Consider the following 20,278-nt stretch of genomic DNA (forward strand, 5'->3'; position numbering starts at 1 on the left):
TGATGTATTTCAATAAACAAATGCTGTCCTGGATGTGCTCACCAGGTTTGCCAAGAAATCTGGAAGACAACTACTTGGCCAACTCACTGGAAGAGAGTTGCATTTATTCCCATTCCAAACAAAAGTGACCTGACAGAATGGAAATTATCAAACAACATCACTAATATCTCATACTAGCAAAATCCTTCTGAAGATCATCCAGAAACGATAGGAACAGTACAATGACAGAGAACTACCAGAAATCCAAGCTGGGTTTAGAAGAGGTTATGGAACTATAGACATTATTGTCAATGTCAGATGAATCTTGGTAGGAACCAAAGAGTACCAGAGGAATGTCTGTGTTTCATTGACTATGCATAAGCATTTGACTGTGTGGATCACAAAAAATAGCGGCTAACCTTGAGAAAAAAATGGGAATCGCAGAACATTTTATTATGCTTATGCAAAACCTATACTTGGACTGAAAAGCAGTCCCTCGGAACAGAGTGGGGAAACACTTCGTAGTTCAAAATCAGGAAAGGAGTGCATTGGGGATACGTCCTGTCTCCAGACCTTTCCAATATGTATGCAGAACAGATCATTTGGGAAGCAGGGCTTTATGAGGAGGAATGTGGTATCAGGATTGGAGGAAGACTCATCAACAGCCTACAATATGCAGATGACACAACCTTGTTTGCTGAAACTGAGGAAGACCTGAAGCATTTACAGCAGAAATCAAGGACTGAGGTCTTCAATATGGATTGAAGTTTAAAATCAAGAAGACAAAGATTCTCTCTACTGAGAAAATTGACAGCACCATGATAGATGAAGAAATTGAAGTTGTTAACAGTTACAGCTTGCTTAGCTCCACAATCAATATTCTTAACACCAGCAGTCAGGAAATCAAAAGACAAATTACATTTGTAAAATCTGCTGTTAGGGACCTCTCTAGAGTCCTGAAAAGTAGTGAGGTCAGTCTAGAGACAGGGGTGCCTAATCCAGTCCATGCTCTTCACAATTACTTGCTGGGCATGAAAGAGCTGGGAAATGACTAAGGATGACAGAAGAAAAATAGATACCTTTGAATTGTGGGCCATGCACTGCGAAAAAAACAAATAGTTCTGTCTTTGAGAGGGTGAAACCAAATTTCTCCTTGTAGGCTAGGATTTTGAAGCTCCATCTCACATACTTGGGGCTCATGGTCAGGAGAGACCTGCCCTTGGAGAAGGACATCATGCTCAGAAGGATAGAGGGACAGCACAGGAGAGGAAGATCCCAGATGAGATGGATTGATACAATGACTGGGGCTATGGGGGTTGTTGTCTCAGAATTAGTGACACTGGTTCAGGACAGAGCACGGTTCAGAGCTGCTGTACATGGGGGTTGCTATGGGTCACAGGTGACTCAATGGCACATAACAACAAACATCACCAAAGAGTAGGTCAATTTAAAAGAAAATAATGATTCAGAACTAAACTATACATTCAGTCAACTTGACCTTCATCCAACTAAAAGTCAATTTACTTTCTTATAAAGCAATCTTCAACAAATTAAAAATATTAACATAATGAAAAGTGTCTTCTTAGGCCGATTTTTACAATGCTGTAAAATTACAAATTAATCACAAAAGGATGAAGCTTGTAAAACCACCTGTATGGGGGAGCTCTGGTGGCCTAGTGGCAGGAAGCTGCACTGCAATTCCAGAGGTGCATGGTTCAAATCCACCAGATGCTGTCATGGAGAAGGAAGGATAACCTCCTCCTGTAGTCAGATCTGATTTGACAGTTGTTATGTGCTGTCAAGTTCCTTGAGACTCATTGCAAAGCTATGTACAACAGCCCTAAACCCTGCTCTATCCTGTGCCAATTGCACTGCCTCTGACACACCCAATTACCCCAGTCACTGAATCAATCCACCTTATAGAGGGTCTTCCCCTCTTGCGTCATCCCTCCACCCTCCCAAGTACGATGTCATTCTCCAAGGACCTCTCCCTCCTTACAACATGTTCATAGTATGTCAGATGAAGCCCTAGAATCTTTGCCTCCAAGGAACAGCCTGGTTTAACCCTCTCTAGGATGAATCTATAACCAACCACAAATTGAAACACTGTTGGCCCAGTGTTTAGAATTTCTGCTACAATTCCAAAGGCACACTGTTTGAATACACCATCTGCTTTGTGGAGAGAAAATGAGCAATCCCCTCCCATGTGATAAAATTGCCTCTGAACACCCACTGAGGGTCAGCTATGGGTCACTACTGACTTGATGTAACAACAACAGGAATAAACCTAACTAGAGACCGAAAATACCTTTACAAGGAAAACTAGAAAATAATTCAGGGAGAAACACTGAAAGACCTAAATAAATGGAAAAATGTTCTCTGTTCATTGATTGGGAGACTCAATAGAGTGAAATGATAATCTTATAAAAAGTGATATACATGTTTTAAGTAATCCCAATACAGATACCAAATACCTTTTTCAAAAAGATAGAAAAGGCATTTTGTAAATTTATTTGGAGAAAAAGGAGACCCCTAATAAGCAAAGCACTTCTGAAAAAACAAATATGTAGTGTGAGGCATAGCACTCTCTGATCTCAAAACCTACTATGCAGCTGAAATAACCTGAACAGTATGGTACTGGTACAAGGACAGAAACACAGACCAATGCAAAAGAAACAAGAATCCAGAAATTAACAAGAGTGGGAATCCCAGAACACTTGATTGTGCTTATGTGAACCCTATACTTGTACCAGGAGGCAATTGTCAGAACAAAGCAAGGAAACACTGCATGGTTCAAAACCAGAAAATGCCAGGGATACATTCCATCTCGATACCTTTTCAATCTATATGTGGAACAGATCATCTGGGCGGCTGGGCTCTATGAGGAGGAATGTGACATCAGGATTGGAAGAAGACTTACCAACAATGTGTGTTATACAGATGACAGAACCCTGCTTTCCAAAACTGAGAAGAACCTGACACATTTGCTGGAGAAGGCCATGGACTACAGCCTTCAATATATATATTGAAGCTCAACATCAAGAAAATAAAGATTTTTACCACTGGGCTGATTGGCAGCATCATGATAGACTGTGAAGAGATTGAGATTGTTAATAGCTTCACCTTGCTTGGTTCCAGCAGCCAGGAAATCAAAAGATTAACTGCACTGAGAAAATCTGCTGTCAGGGACCTCTCTCAAGTACTGAAGATGTCAGTCTGGAGACTAAGGTGTGCCTGATCCAGGCTATGGTTTTCACAAGTTTTTGCTATGCATCAGAAAGCTAGACAATTACTAGGGATGATAGAAGGAGAATTGATGCCTTTTGAGCTGTGGTGTTGGAGAAGAGTATTGAATATACCATGGAGTGCTTGGAGAACAAACAAGTTCATCCTGGAGAGGGCGAAACTAGGCTACACCATAGAGGTAAGAATTTTGAAACTGTCTCATGTACATTGGGTAAATTGTAAGGAGAGACCAGCTCTTGGAGAAGGATTTCATACTTAGGAGGGTGGAGGGTTAGAGCAGGAGAGGAAAACCCTGGATGAGATGAATTGACTCAGTGACTGGTGATAGGAGTGTGAAAGACAATAAAGTTGGTTCAGGATAGAGCAGCATTCAAAGCTGTTGTAAATAGGGTAGCTGTGAATGGCAAGCAACTTCATGGCAGGTGATAAAAACCACCACTACCACTGTGGAAGGGAATTTGGCGTTTCCTCAAAAAGCTGAACATAGAAATTCCCAGTGACTGAGGTATTCCTCTTCTAGAAATATACCCCAAGGAAATTAGAACTGAGACACAGAGATTTGTACACCAGTATTCACAGCAGTGTCATTCACAATTGCAAGAACATAGAAACAGTTCGAATGTCCAACCGCAATTGAATGTGTTGAGAAATTGTCATACATTCACATGATGGAATACTATGCAGAACTCAGGCACAACAATTAAAAACTACTAAAAAAATTAAAAAATATACTACATAACACTGGAGAGCATTATGCTGAATAAACAAACTCTATCTCCTAAGGACAATATTGCATAAGATCCTTATTGTAAAAATAACTTGTAAATCTTGGCCGGGGGTCTAAGGTGAGAATGGGAGCGAGCAGAGGGATGAGAAGAAGCAAGGGGAAAATCACGGGGTCACACTGTTTGGTGGGTGAATAGAAGGGTTAAGGGAAATGAGAAATATCTACTGGGGACTTGAAAAGTTGGGACAATAGTAGGTATAATTCAATGGTTATTAATGTTATAAAACACAATGTATGGGAATCATTGTATGAAACAAAATGTTAAGGAAAGTGTGAAACACAATATATATGAATTGTATATGCAAATCAATACAATAATATTTTTTAAAAAAGAATAAAAAAATTCTTGTCTCCAAGGGGTAATCTGCTTTCACCCTCTTTAGGGTAGACCTGCTTGTGCTGTTGGCAGTCCACAATATGTTCAATTCTCTTCTCCAGTAACATAACTCGAAGGCATCAACTCTTCTTCTGTAATCCTTAGTCACTGTCTGGTTCTCAGATACATAGCACACAACTGAGAAGACTAAGACCTGGATTGGGTGCATCTTAATCTCTAGACTGACATTGTTGCTCTTCAACACTCTGAAGATGTCTTTGACAGCAGACTTTCTCGAAGCAACTTATCTTTGTCTTCCTGACTGCTGTTGTGAAACAAAGCAAGCTGAAATTAACAACTTCAATGTTTTTCTCTATTATGAGACTGCAAATTGGCTTGTGATAAGAATGTTTGGTTTTGTTTTTTGTTTTTAAAGAATGTTTTCTTGATGTTGAGATGCAATCTATGTTGAAATCCTTGACCATCTACAGCGGACACTTCAAGTCCTCCTCTGTTTCTGTGAGCAAGGTTGTGTCTCCTGCATAATGCAGCTTGTTGATGTGGATTCCTCCAATCTTAATGTGACATATTGTTCTTCATAAGGTCCGGGCTCCTGAATGATCTGTTCTGCATATAGATTGAAATCTATCCCTGAGGCACTCCTTTGCTGATTTTGAACCATGCAGCGTTCCCTTGCTACTTTTGAGAAAAAGTTTCTTGGTCTAGGTATAGATTTTGCCTAAGCACAATTAAGTGTTCTGGGATTCTCATTATTCTCAATATTACTCATAATTTGTTGTGACCCACAGAGTCAAATACCTTTGCATAGTCTATAAATCACAAATAAACATCTTTCTGATACTCTCTGCTTTCAGCCAAGATCCAGCTCTCATTGGCAATGATAATCTGTAGCATCCTACCTCTTCTAAGCCCTGCATGCATTTCTGGAAGTTCTCTGTCCTTATACTATTCTAGTCATTTCTGGATAAGCTTCAGCCTCTGTTGGTCATGTGGTTTTGGAATGGAAATAAATAAGGATATTTTCCAGTCAGTCAGGTAGCTGTCCTCCATATTTTTTGGCACAATCTGCTGAGCACATCCAGGGCTGCATCTGTTCGTTGAAATATGTCAAATGGCTTTCCATTGATTCCTAAGGCTTTATTTTTTTTCCAATTTCTTCAGATCCTACTACATATTAGTTGTTGTTAAGTGTCATCAAGTTGCAGACGACTTGCAGCGACCCTATGAAGGAGAGTCCTCGACACTTGGGTGCCTCTCATCCTCTCTCCAGGTTCATAGGGTTTCCGGAGGCAAGCTATTATTGAAGTGGATGCCACTCCTCTCTCCACTACATATTAGATAACAGTATATTTATCATGTCCTTAAAAAGATAATTAGTATTTATGTACTTATAGTCAAGAAGACTCTCTTTTTAGACTGTACCAAGTTAAAGAGCCATAATAATGAATGGTGACCATTTGAGAGCAGATAGATAGTGTATGCAAAATGGAAGACTTCCAAGGAAGAAGATAAGTGTACTAGTGTTTGTTTTTGTTTTTTAAGAGTCCAGTTCTTAGCAAAATACCTATATTATTTTTAGGGTCAATGATAAACCATTATGAAGGTTTCATCTGGCAGGGCACCATGGAAGAGCTATCTTTTCTAATTAGCCTTGATGTACAAATAATACCATTGCAGTGTCTCTGAAAGGAGTGATCCAAGGACTCAGCTCATTTTGAATAACCATGCTCTTTCACACATCTATGTTCATAGCCATGCCTTCTCCAAGAGGAGATCTATAATCAAGGGCCTTTGACAGAGACCTTCCCCTGGTACCTGTGTTGGAACATCTTTAGCAGGATGAAGTGCTGGGGATGGAAATCCTTCAGATACCAGACACCACCCCCTCCCCCCATCCCATTCTGACATCGTATTCAGTTATTTTCCACCATTCCCTTCTCTTTTACCCCAAGGTCTATAAATTTTTTTCCAAGCCAGTTTTAAGTTTGACAAATCTTAAAGTGAAGACAAAGCAGTGAGGACAGTGCATTAGGGAACGTATTAGCAAATATAGACATGAGCCTTTCTGTATCTCAAAGCTAGGATGCCCGATTTCTAAGATCAGCAACAAAGAGTTCAGTTTTGTCTCTGAGCCTTGTCTTAGGTCAGCTATGTTTTCAGTCTAAAAGTAGAGTTGAATAGTGATGTCAACCCCAGTTGTCTAGCATAATGGGGACCTAAGGAGACCTGTTTACTCAAGAAAAGGTGAGCAGAGAGTAAACACTATATGTAGGAGGAGAAGAAATCAGAGAGAGACAGAGTATGTGTGGGAGGGAAGGTTTGAGCCAAAGGAAGCTGGTTGGAAAAGCTTTTCCACCTCAGTCATTACATCAACCAAGTGATAAATGTAACAATGAGAAAGCATTAGACACAGACCTCTGGACAGAAATCCTAGGTTTTCATTGTTGTTTCTGTATTCAGCTTCGCCTAGATTTAAGGTTTGCCTAGATTTGCCCCTTCTCTCTTGTTCTCTCAATTTAACAAACATTATTAAGGATAGGACAGGGTTCGGGTATATTGTTCTTAGGGATGTTATGAGTCCTGTTTGACTTGATGGCACCTAACAGCAACAATATGTTCAAGACACCAGGATACGATCCAAGGAAAAATTTCTCAATAGCATAACATGGGTGACCACATCAGAACCTTATGACTCCCACTTTAGGAGGGAAAAATAATCAACAATGCTGGAGGAAGAAGTCCAGGCTGCATTGAAGGTGATAAGATTAAAATAAATTTTAATTAAATATTGGAGGCAGAAATTTATGTTTGGAAAAATTGAGCTATCAGAACCAGGAAGGAGATACTGACATGCGTAGAATCAGTGCTGTAGGCCCATGAGTAACATCAAAAGCAGGGAGTAGGGGCAGACTGACACAATCTGTTAGCTGGGTAATCAAGCAGGGGCTTTCCTTTGCTCCTTGTGTAAAATACTTGTCTGTCAGATATTGTGACAAAGTTGAGTGTCCAAAGACACGCAGACTAGGACTGGCCATCCAGTTCTGAAACAATAGACCTTCAAAAACCCCACATACAATAGAGCACACTCATCTTTGACTAACAGATATGACATCGGAGGCTGAGCCCTCATATTGGGAAACAGAGAAGGAGGAACAGTTGCAAGCAGGCACTAGTGTTTGGGATATGGAATGTGAGAAGTATGAATATAGGAAAATTGGACATTGTCAAGGAAAAAAATGGAACATATAAAGATTGACATACCAGGCATTGGGAAAATGAGATGGGTTGACTTGGGACGTTTTAAGTCAGAAAAGCACATGATTTACTATGCTTCAAATGAAACAGTGAGAAAAAATAAGGTCGCATCTATAGTAAAATAGACCATTTCTAGCTCTACCTTGAAATACAATGTTATGAGCAATAGGATTATATCCATATACATATTAGGGAAGACCCTGGTGACATGGATTGACACACTGACTGCTGCAATACGGACAGGTTTTTCAGAGGAGGTGAAATTGGCTCAGGATTGGGCAAGGTTCAGAGACACTGGTTATAAGGTAACTGTGGGTTGTAAGCATCTCGATGGTACATATCAAGTCTTCTTGAGTTCAGGAGTAAATCAGCTCTTGCATTTATTTATTTATTCTTCTCCATTCCTACTGGAGCTACCCTTCCAAAATACTCACTTGGACTAACACAATAACTCCTCAACTTTTCTGAGTTTTTGACCTTCTCTCCTCTTCCACCAGAGTCATCTGCTTGAAGCACAGATATGAGGTCCTTCACTCTTTCCTTCAGTAGTTTTCTGTGATTAAAGTCACATTCCACACACTTCGAATGAGTTCCTGCAAAGGTCCTTTAGCATCAATTTCAGTGTTCTTATCCAGATTTACTACCGATCACCCTTAGGCCTATCTCCAAACACTCTGGCCTCACCTTGTTCTATGATTTCCCTCAAATGTATTATAAGCTTCTCTGGTTCTCATGTGTTACTCTAGATGGAGTTCATTTCATAGACCTGTATGCTTAGACGAAGAAATGTCGTTGTTAAGTGCTGTTGAGTTGCAGGCGACTCATAGTGACCCTATGAAGGGAAATCCTCGACGATTGGGTGCCTTTCATCCTCTCTCCACGTTCATAGGGTTTCTGGAGGCAAGCTATTATGGAAATGGATGCCACTCCTCCTTCCAAGCTAGACAAATAAATGCTGTTGTTGTTTGATGCCGTCGAGTCGTAGACGCATAGCGACCCTATGAACGAACAGCCTGAGCACTGTTCGTACATAGAGTTTCCGGAGGCAAGCCATTTCGGAATAATACTTCTTTAAGGGAACGCTGGTGGCCTAGTAACAAGGAGCTGTGTGGTCATTCCGAAAGCAAGTGGCTTGAATCCACCAGCTGCTCCACAGAAGAAATAAGGACAATCTCCTGTGAAATTGCCTCTGACAACCTGCTGGAGAGTCAGCTATGAGTTTGTTCTGACTCAAACAGTACACAAAACCACAAACGTATTTTTGTTAAAGAATTTTTCCCCCCGCATTTTCATGGACTCATGTTGAGTGAAATAAAACATGAGTCTGTGTTTCTTGTATCCTCACACATTTAATGCCTATACACAGTAAGTCCTAACACCATCACATTCTCAAAAGAAAGTTTTAAAAATAAGTCAGGTGACTGGAAATAACCACTCACATGATATAGCTTTAGCATGGTTTCAGAAATAAAGGTTTACTAATAAGATCAATACTATCTTGGTTGTTTTTATATTTAAGCATCTTGTTTAGAGTCAACAAGACCTCAGGGAGGGCCTTTGTATTTAAAGTTGGTTGTTATTATGTTTTAGAGGAATATTCTTCTAAGTGGTACAACACTCTTCTGTCAATATGCTGTACTGAGGTAACCTGGGGTTGCTGTGATGCTGAACCTTGTGCCATTAGGGTGTCAAATGCCATAATGGCTTCCCATGATGGACAGTGTTTGGTGGAGCTCCCAGTTTAAGACAGATTTGGAAGCAAGAGTGGCATCCACTTCCTAAACAACATGCCTCCGGAAACTCTATGAACTTTGATAAATGTTAATAGTTATAGAAAGGCTTCAGGCATTTTGTTCATAGGGTCACTACAAGTTGTGCTCAACTCAAAGGTAATCAACAACAACAACAATAAGGCCAATAATCAAGGAAAAGGTATGCAAATAAGGCATCTCCTACCTGTAAGGTCTGTGTTGGGCCACCACCCCAAGTCACAAGCTTTGCAGGTGAACTCGTCTTGCACATATTCATTCTCCTTGCAGGTGGTACAAATCCAGCAGCAGCTTACTTCCCCTTTCCGTATGACCTGAAACACATGAATATTTTAAGAATGCTTTCTCCAGAGAAACTTCTCTTTCAGAACTAGTTTCTGTACTATCATTTAAAACATGCTGAATGAACTAACTCATTCCTAAAAGGACAAATACTGTTTAAGACCATTATTGTAGTACGTGTACCCAGGATCCAAGGTGGGGAGAGGGGAGCAGAGAGGTAAGGATTGGAGAGGGGAGGGGCTTAATTATAGGGTTGCACTACTTGATGGGTTGAGGGCGGGGTAGGTAAATAAAAAGGTGAAAGGTCCAGTGTGAGAAACAATGTACACGAACTTTGTAAGTAAACCAGTAAAAAGTAAAAATTTTATAAAACAACAACAACAACAAAAAACCCCAACACCCCACAATATAAAAATCAATACCCCAAAACAAACTTGGAAAAGGACCCAGTATGTGCTTAGTAAGTTTGTATTACACCTGATTGTCTCAGGAGTTCTGTCCTGGGTTTGAAGTCTTTTCAATAGTAATTTATTTTATAAAAATGAGATGATTACATATTTTGGCAAAGTATAACAGTTCAACTTATCTTTCCTATTAGTGTTTATTAATTACTTTTAAGTAACTGATATTTGTGCTTTTTTCCCCTTCCTTGAAAAATGGTACAGTTTGTACCACAAAGTTTCTACATAAAGCACAGTAATTCATAAAGACTGAAGATTTGAACTTTTATTGTTTATGACAATTATAGATAATTTCATTCAAGAGTAACTTTATACACATAAACAGACTGCTGGCTAAAAATACAAGCAGTTACTAACCTTGTCTGACTTGCTCTAGTAAAATCAAAGGATCACATCATTTGTTGGAAGAAAATAATTATTTCAAATTACTGAAGAGTTGCTTATATGAATAGTTTAAAACTTCTATTTTCATTCTGCTTAGGAGATCTTCCATATTTATAGAACTAAAAAATAAACACTTTAACTAATTGTATGAGAAGTAATTTTTTTATCATTTTAAAATTAGGTCTTACCTTTATCTCATTTGAAAATTTTACTTCACCCCCCAGGTTTTTAAAAATTGTTATTATTATTTTTATTGTTTTAGTTTAAAAATGCATTTACATTGTTTTTCACACTGGATCTTTCTTATTTGTTTCACTCACCCCTCAAACAACCTATCGAGTTGTGTGATCATATGATTAACCACCCCCCTCCCACACCAATCCTCACCCTCTGCTCCTGCCCCCCTTGGAACCTCATACTCGTTCTACAACAATGGTCTTATACAATATTTATCCCTTGTGGGACTGAGTTAGTTCACTCAGCATAATGCTCTCCAGTCTTTCCCAAGTTAGTAATTTACAAAATCACTTCTCCTGTGTGCTGCATAGCAATCCATTGTGTGAATGTACCATGATTTTTCCATTTACTCCATTGTGCTTGCACATCTAGACTGTTTCCATGTTCTTGTGATGGTGAATAACATTGCTAAGAATATTGTTGTACAAGTCTCCATTAGTGTCTCAGTTTTCATTATCTCGGAGTATATTCCCAACCGTGGAATAGCAGGGTCATATGGAATTTCTATGTTCCACTTTATGAGGAATGGACATACTGCCTTCCAGAGTGGTTATACCATTTTAAAATCCCACCAACAGTGTATGAGAGTTCCCACCTCTCCATAACCTCTCCAACATCTATTACTTGCTGTCCTGTTAAATTTTGCCACTGCTACTGGAGTGAGATGGTATCTCACTGTAATTTTGATTTGCATCTCTCTTATTGCCAGGGATCTTGGACATTTCTTCATGTGTCTGTTGGCTATTCAAATATCTTCCTCCATGAAGTCTTTTCATGTCTTTTCCCCCATTTTGTAATTGGGTTATCAGACTTGTGGAGGCCCTGTAGAATTCTATAAACTTTTGATATGAGACTTTTGTCTGAAACGGATTACCAAATGGTTCACCCCACCCAACCCTCACAGTCAGTAGGTTTACTTTTCACTTTGTTGGAAAAAGGTTTTGATGCACACAGGGATTTAATATATAGGAGGTCCCATTCATCAATGTTATCCTCTCCAGATTGAACATTTCTAGCTGTATTTAGTGTCTGTTCATACCATAGAGTAGGCTGTCTAAGCTTGATTCCACATTATCTTTGATGAACTTGATGGTTTTAAGCTTTACTCCCAGGTCTCTGATCCACCTTGAGTTAATTTTTGTGTATGATGTGAGATGTGGATCCTATTTCAGCTTTCTACAGGGAGCAGTCCAGTTTTGCCAGCACCATTTATTGAAGAGGTTATCATTTCCCCATTTGATAGGTTTTACTTCCTTGTTGAGTATCAGTTTACCATCGATAGCTGGGACCATTTCTGGGCTCTCAGTTCTGTTCCACTAGTCTATGTGCCTGTTATTGTACCAGTGTCATGCTATTTTGGTTACTATAGCTGTGTCGTAGATTTTGAGGTTAGGGAGCGCTATGCCTCTCACTTCATTTTTGCTTTTCAGAAGTGCTTTGCTTATTCAGTTGTCTTTCCTCTCTAAATAAACTTGACAGTTACCCTTTCAATATCATTGAAAAAATAATTTGGTATCTGGTTTGGGATTACATTGATCGTGTACATTGCTTTTGGTAGGATTTTCATTTTCACAGTATTGAGTCTTCCTATCCATGAGCATGGCACATTTCCCCACTTATTTAGGTCTTTTATTTTGTCTTGAAGAAATGTTCTGTAGTTTTCTTTGTCTAGATCTTTCGTGTCTCTAGTTCAAGCTAACTCCCAAGTATCTCAGTGATTTTTATAAATGGTATTGCTTTCTTGTATTCCTTTTCTGAGTTATCTGAGTTACTGTAAAGGAATCCCACTGAATTTTGGATATTGATTGATCTTATATCCTGCCACTTTACTAATTTGGTCTACTAGCTCTAATAGGGTTTTTTTGTTGTTGTTGAGTCCTTGGGGTATTCTGTGTACACTATCATATTGTCTGAATACAGTGACAGTTTAACCATATTTTTGCTAATCTGGATGCCTTTTATTTGCTTCTCTTGTTTATTGCCCTGGCAAGTACTTGTATTATTTTATATTGAATAAAAATGGTGGCAGTAGGCATCCTTCTGTGGTCTTTGTTCACAAGGAAAATGCTTTTAGTCTTTCTCCATTGAGAATGAGACAATTGTACTTTGCATTGAAGTATTTTATACATATGCTTTTAATGTACTTATCAGTGTGGCTGGATTTAAATATATCATCTTGTTACCTTTTCTTCTATTTGTTCTATAGGTTCTTTCTCTCCTCTCCCCCCATTTTTTACTTCTTTTCATGTTGCTGTTGTGTGCCATTGAGTTGCTTATGATGCATAGGGACCCTATCTATGTACAATAGCCCTGAAACCTTTTCTGTCCCGTGACAACTTTACTGTCTTTGACACATCTACCCTTATTACTCCAGTCCCTGAATCAATCCACCTCATCTTCCCCTCTTTCTCTGTCCCTCCACCCTTCTGAGCATGTCCTATCCAAGAACTGGTCCCTCCTTGCAACATGCCCAAAGTATGTCAGATGAAGCCTCAAAATCCTAGCCTCCAAAGAGCAGCCTGCTTTCACCCTCTCTAGGATGAAACTATTCTCCCAGAAGTCAATGATATATTCAATACTCTTCTCCAGGGCCACAGCTCAAAGGCATCAATTATCTTTCTATCATTCTTACTCATTTTCCAGCACTCTGATGCATAACAAGCAATTGAGAAAACTATGGCCTGGAATGGTGCACCTTAGCCTCAAGACTGACATCATTGCTCTTCAGTTTTCTGGAGAGCTCTCTGACAGCAGACTTTCTCAAGGCAATATATCTTTTAATTTCCTGGATGCTGGTATCAAGAGTGTTGATTGGGGAGCCAAGCAAACTGAAGCTGTTAACAAGCTCAGTCTCTTCACCATCTATCATAATGCTGCCAATAGGCCCAGTGGTGAGAATCTTTGTTTTCTTGATGTTGTGCTTCAATCTATATTGAAGGCTGGAGTCCTTGACCCTCTGCAGAAAGTGCTTCAAGTCTTCCTCAATTCCAGCAAGCAGAGTTGTATGATCATCTGCATGATACAGGTTGTTGATGAGTCTACCTCCAATCTTGATGCCACATTCCTCCACATACAGCCCAGCCTCCCGGATGGTCTGTTCTGCATATAGATTGAAAAAGTAAGGAGACAGGATACATCCCTGGTGTACACCCTTCCCAATTTTGAACCATGTAATGTCTTCTTGCTCTGTTCTGACCACTGCCTCCTGGTCCAAGTGTAGGTTTTGCATAAGCACAATCAAATGTTTTGGGATTCCCATTCTTCTCAGAGTCAGCTACAGTTTGTTGTGATCTACACAGTCAAAGTCTTTGCATAATCAACGAAACACACATTCCTCTGATACTCCTTGCTTTCAGTCATGATCCTTCTAACATTGGCTAAAATATGCCTAGCACCATGGCCTCTTCTAAACCCAGCCTGCACATCTAGCAGTTCTCTGTTGCTTAACTGCTCTGGTTGTTTTTGTTTAATTTTCAGCAGAATCTTGCTTGCATGTAATAATAATGATATTGTTTGACAATTTCCACACTCTCTGTTCACCTTTCTTTGATATGAGAACAAATATCAATCTCTTCTAGTCAGTTGGCCAGGTGGTTGTCCTCAGTATTTCTTGGCACAACTTAGCACATCCAGGGCAGCATCTATTTGTTGAAATATGTCAATTTGTTTGCTGTCAATTCCTGGAGCCTTGTTTTTTGCCAATTCTTTCAGAGCAGCTTGAACTTCTTCATCACCACAGGCTCTTGCTCATACGTTGTTTCATAAAATTCTTCTGTGCCAGCCAATTACTTTTGATACAGTGACTGTGTATACTTCTTACAATCTTCTTTTAATGCTTCTTGGATCATTTCTTATTTTTCCCTAAGCATCCTTAAGTATTGCAACTGGCTTGAATTTGCTCTTCAATTCCTTTAGCTTAAGAAATGCTGAGTGAGTTTGGCCCTTTTGATTTTCCGACTCTAGCTCTTTGCATTTCATTATAATACTTTGCTTTGTCTTCCCAAGCTGCCCTTTGAAATCTTCTCTCCAGTTTCTTAATTTCTTGTATTCTTCCCTTTGTTTTGGCTTCTTGGCCCTGTAGTGCAATATTCAGAGTCTTGTCTGACATCCACCTTGGTCTTTTCTTCCTCCTCTGCCTTTGTAATGACTTTTTGCATTCTTCATGGATGGTGCAGGATAGGACAGGTTTCAGATATTTTGTTCATAGAGTCACTATGAGTTGTACTCTACTCAATGGAACCTAACAACAACAATCATTTCTATAATTGTTTTAATGATTTTTACTATGCATACTTTATAAATCAACAATGTATTCTTACTATTTTTTTAATATTCAATTATTTTTAAATAAGAAAAACATTTTCTTTGTATGCATAAATGTAAACAACACATAATATATAGAAATATGTGTATATGAATAATACTTCTAAAATTATAATCATTATTTGCAACACATTTACCACTTCTCATCTATTTCGTTCTTTGATATAGACACAGATTTTTATTCATTATAATTTCCTGCTCTGATGGCCTGGTGGTAAGAAGGCGCACTGTAATCCCAAAGGCACTTTGGATCGAATCCACCAGCGGCTCCATGGGAGAAGGATGGACAATTTTCTCCCATGGGATTATTGCCTCTGCAAAGGTACTGGAGGGTCCGCAATCAGTCAGTTCAGGTTCAATGGCAAACAGTAACAACAACAAATAACTTTTATTAACATCTGTTGTGGTCCTGGTCTGAGAAGTGTACCTTCTTTCAGTTTTTATTTATTTGAAGAATAACTTGTCTTCACTTTTGAAAAATATTTTCACTTTATATTATAGTTTCAGTTGACAGTTTGGTTTTTCTCCCTTTCAATACTTTAAACATGTCATTCTATTTCTAGATTGAAAAATGTTTTTTCTTTTTAACACTTTAAAAATGTCATATCTTGTATAATACAGTTTTTAAAAATATTCAACCAATTTTTATGATAAATATGTTTGTAGAAACACATTTACTATTTGAGCATTCTTCTATGTGAAATGTAGTGGCATTATTTATATTAATTGTGTTGTTGATCATGAAAAGGGTACTGTAGTTCTTACTTTGCTGCTCCACATAGAACATGTTCTTTATTTATGGCTGATATTTTTTTCCATTTTAGCAATTTGTTTTGCTTTTTTAAAAAATTGATTATATTTTCTTTGTCTTTATGTTCTCACTTAAAAGAAGCACAGCTGAAGTACTGTTTGTTGTTTTTGTTGGGTGCAGTAAGTTGAGTATGATCGATAGTGACCCTGTGAATAACAGATCTACACCCTTTCCTATCTTACACCATCCATCCCCACACTTCCTAACACATGGGAGCTCATTGCAACAGTCACTCTGTCAATTCACCTGCCAATCCTTCTCTTTTTCGATGATCCTCTCTATCTTTTCAGGCATGATGTTCCTTCCAAGGAATAGTGTCTCCCAGGCACACAGATAAAGTACGTGAGATGAAACTTTATCCTCTTTGCCTTCAAGAAACATTCTGGCTGCTCTTTCTTCAAGACATAGATTTGTTCTTTTGGCAGTCTAGGGCATATTCAGCACTCTTCTCCAGCACCACAGCTCAGAGGCATCAATTTTTCTTCTTTTATCTATATTCACTATCCAGCTTTCAGACACATCAGATGCACCTTAGCCCTCAAACTGACACTATTACTCTTCAATAATCTGGAGAGGTCCCTGACTGCAAACTTTCCCAGTGCCAGTTGTAAGAAGCAAGAGTGGTAAGACTTTTTCTCATATAATTTGTGCATATTATCTATAGGGACCAAACTCTGAAAAAGGAAATCATGCTAGAGAAAGCAAAAGGTAAAAATGAAGGAGAAGAAGATCCTCAAAGAGATGTCTTCACACAGTGGCTATAGCCATGAGCTCCAGTACAAGAAACTTTGTGAGGATGGTGCTGAGATGGGCAGGGCTTAGTTCTGTTGTGCAATGGCTTACTGTGAATCGGAGTCCTCTTTGACAGCACCTAACTTCTTCCCTGAGATTTTTTTTGAGCTTTAGGGATCTGAGGTTTAGATTATTAATTATATTTGGAACATTTAAGCCACTATTTTGTCCAATGTTTCTTCTTGCTTGTGTTTATCTTCTGAACTTTTCAATTATCCTCAGAAAACACCTGTGATTCCCACCACTTCTCTTAATGCTTCAGTTTCTTTCTTTTTCTGTGTGTATCGTCTGGCTTTATTTAAATTTTATGTCTTTACATTCACTGATCAATACTTATATAATCCCAATATATTGTTAGTTCTATTCATTAATCTTTTTAGATATTTCTATTTCCAGAAATTTTATATTTTCATTTCCAGAAATTTCCCTGTATTTTTGTTTTTATGGTGTTTTCTTTTTTTTTCTTTTAGTTTTTTAAGGTATATAGATTAATGTGTATAGATTTTAACATTCTTAACTGCTAATTCCATTATAATTTATGGGACTGTTTCCACTGGTTGATTTTTTTCTTCAATTAATAAATGTTGGAGAGGATGTGGAGAGATTAGAACGCTCCTAAACTGTTGGTAGGATTATAAAATGGTACAACCACTCTGGAAGGCAGTTTGTCATTTCCTCAAAAAGCTGAACATAGAGATTCCAACTGACACAGCTATTCCACTGCTTGGAAGCTATCCCAAGGAAAAAGGAACTCAGACACAAATGGAAATCTGTACACTGATATTCATAGCAGCTATATTCACAATAGCAAAAACATGGAAACAGCCCAAATATCTGATTAATTAATGACTGGTTGATGATTTTATCCTAGCAAGAGGTAATATTTTTTCCATTTTATTTTATGTCTAACATTCTTCGTTACTCTGTGTGTGTGTGTGTGTGTGTGTGTACACATATACAAAAATTTTTTAAAGTACTAGATTTTGTTCTGATAGTTATTTGATGATAAATTTGCACTTTTAGAGACTTATTTTTAATCTTTTTAGAGCAAGTCTAGAACAATCTTTTTCTAGAAATAATTTCAGTTCATTATTATAGTATGACATGTTTTAGTCTACTGATTGCTTTCTGTAATCAACAAGATCTCTCCACTATGGCTGGTGAAAGTGGAACAATTCCTGGCCCTGTACGTATTCTGGGAATAGTTTGACATCCAGCTTCCCAGCTATTTTTCTTTTCTTGGATTCTTAGAATCTACTCCCACTTCTATGCAGATTGGTGTTCTGTTAAATGCTCAAACAATTTCTACACTAATGTGTTCAGCACCTTAAACATTCAATACATATTGAATATAAACATGAAGAAAACAAAAATCCTAGCCACTGGACCAATAGGGAGTATCATAATAGATAGAGAAAAGACTGAAACTGTCAACAACTTGTGGTCCTTACTTGGACCCACAAGCAATACATTAGATACTAGCACTCAGATCAGGAAATTTATTGCACTAGAAAAGTCTGTAGTCAGGGATATCTCCAAATTACTGAGGAATGATGCTATTAGTTTGAGGACTAAAATGTGTCTGATTCAGCCATAGCTTTTTCAGTTGCTTGCTATGCATCTGAGAGCTGGACAATCACTAAGAATGACAGAAGAAAAGTTGATGCTTTTGAGTTGTAGTGTTAGAGAAGAGTGCTAAATATCTCATGGACTGTCAAAAGGACAAACAGATGTATCCTGGAAAAGGTGAAGACAGAGTGCTTCTTGAAGACAAAGGTGGTGAAGCTTTGTCTCATATGTTAGGAATGTTGCTAGGAGAAGCTATTCATTAGAGAAGGACATGAAGCTTGGAAAGGCAGAGCAATGGCCAAGGAGAGGAAGACCCTCAACAGGGAGGACTGACACAGTGACTGAAGCAATGGGCTTGAGGGGGTAGGATTGCTGTGAGGATGGCACAGGATAGGAGTTCAGATCTGTTCATAGGGTTGCTATGAGTCATACTCAATTTAACAGTCATGGTATTTGCAATCGCTTGTTATGCATCAGAGAGTTGGACAATGACTAGGGAGGACAGAAGGAGAGTGGATGCTTTTGAGCTGTGGTGCTGGAGAAGGGTACTGAATGTACCCTGGACTGCCAGGAAAACAAACAGATTCATCTTGGAGAGGATTAAACCAAGCTGCTCCTTGGAGGCAAGGATTCTGGGGCTTCGTCTGACATACTTTGGACATGTTGCCAGGAGGGACGGGTCCTTGGAGAGGGACATCATGCTTGGGAGGGTGGAGGGACAGCGCAGGAGGGGAAGACCCTCTATGAGATGGATTGATTCGGTGACTGGGGTAATCGGGATGGGTGTGTCAGAGGCGGTGCGGTTGGCGCAGGATAGAGCAGGGTTTAGAGCTGTTGTGCATAGGGTCACTATGAGTCGGAAACGACTCGATGGCACATAACAACAACAACAACAACAGTATGTTGAATTGTTTTTCCACATTAATTATTCCTTTTCTTACTGTAAGGAGCCTAATGGTTCACTAGATTAAATATTGCTTCATTTGAAATGACCATAATTTATCATTTGAAATTAACTAGCTTGAGTTAATTTGAAATTAATTAGCTTCAAATTAACAGCTGCTCTGTGAGACAAAGTTGAAGAATTCTACTTCCACAAGAAACGACAGACTTGGAAATTCTGCGACACAGTGTACTCTGTCCTATCTGTTCTTAGTGCGTTGGAATTGACTTGATAGAAGTGGTACTCCTTTACTCTGAACTTTAAATCCTATCTGTGTTGTTCTTCCCAAACTCTGATATTTGTCTTCTGAAGTTAACAAAACTTCTGTTTGCATTTTCTCTCCCTGACTTTTAATCAGGACATTTCTTCGGGGGGGTGGGGGGGAGGGTGTTTCAGTACTCATCTCATTTACTTATATTCCCTGTAGTATGAAAATGCTGAACTTTAATCCAACATAGTTGTTTCATGTAATTTGTCAAGCTTTTTAGCTGTCTACAGCAGAAGGCTAAGTCTTGACACTGTTATTCTCTCATTGCTGTGAGCTTAAGTTCCTTTTCTAACATGTTAAAAATAATCAACTATTCCTAATATGTAAAGTTAGAAAATGAATTGTAACTATTACCACACTTTAAAATCATGCCGACTCTAGTCTCCATGAAAATTAATCTATTTCTTTACAGATTAAGTTAAGATGAATACTACTACTTTAGCAGTTCATGAAAAGATCAAGTTACAAATATTGTTTCTGAAAAAAGGCAAAAGGTTTTCTTTCTCTTTCATTACTTTGACTTAACTTTAGAAAGCAGAACCATATTAAGTCTTTTTGAAAAAGTATCACCTGAATATTACCACTAAATAAGAGACAGTGGTCACAGCATAGGAAACTATCAGCAGCTGACGTGTTTGGAATCACAGAAGCCAAGGAAGCTTCAGGTATAAGCTATCAGATCAAGGGCTGGACAATGGGAGACAGATATTGAAGGGAGTGGGTAGAAATGGATGGGTATCCTGGTGGATGGTGGAGCAGGGAAATAAGTGGGTAAAGACTTTTGTGCCAAAGGCAAGGACAACACTGATACTAATGGTTAACTCCACAATAAGGG

At 38.6% G+C, this 20,278-nt stretch overlaps 1 protein-coding gene across 3 annotated transcripts in view; it reads right to left on the reverse strand.

Moving 5' to 3' along the window:
* Positions 1-20,278, reverse strand: part of GRM1 (glutamate receptor, metabotropic 1) — a 767,595-nt gene that overhangs the window by 104,230 nt on the left and 643,087 nt on the right. For all 3 annotated transcript variants that reach the window (XM_006891654.1, XM_006891655.1, XM_006891656.1), the window contains one exon: positions 9,561-9,687. In XM_006891654.1, coding sequence (XP_006891716.1) covers positions 9,561-9,687 — 127 coding nt within the window. The remainder of the gene's footprint in view (positions 1-9,560; positions 9,688-20,278) is intronic.

The sequence above is a fragment of the Elephantulus edwardii genome, unplaced genomic scaffold, assembly GCF_000299155.1.
Source record: "Elephantulus edwardii isolate Elephantulus edwardi_28Jun2011 unplaced genomic scaffold, EleEdw1.0 scaffold00102, whole genome shotgun sequence".
Lineage (NCBI taxonomy): Eukaryota > Metazoa > Chordata > Mammalia > Macroscelidea > Macroscelididae > Elephantulus > Elephantulus edwardii.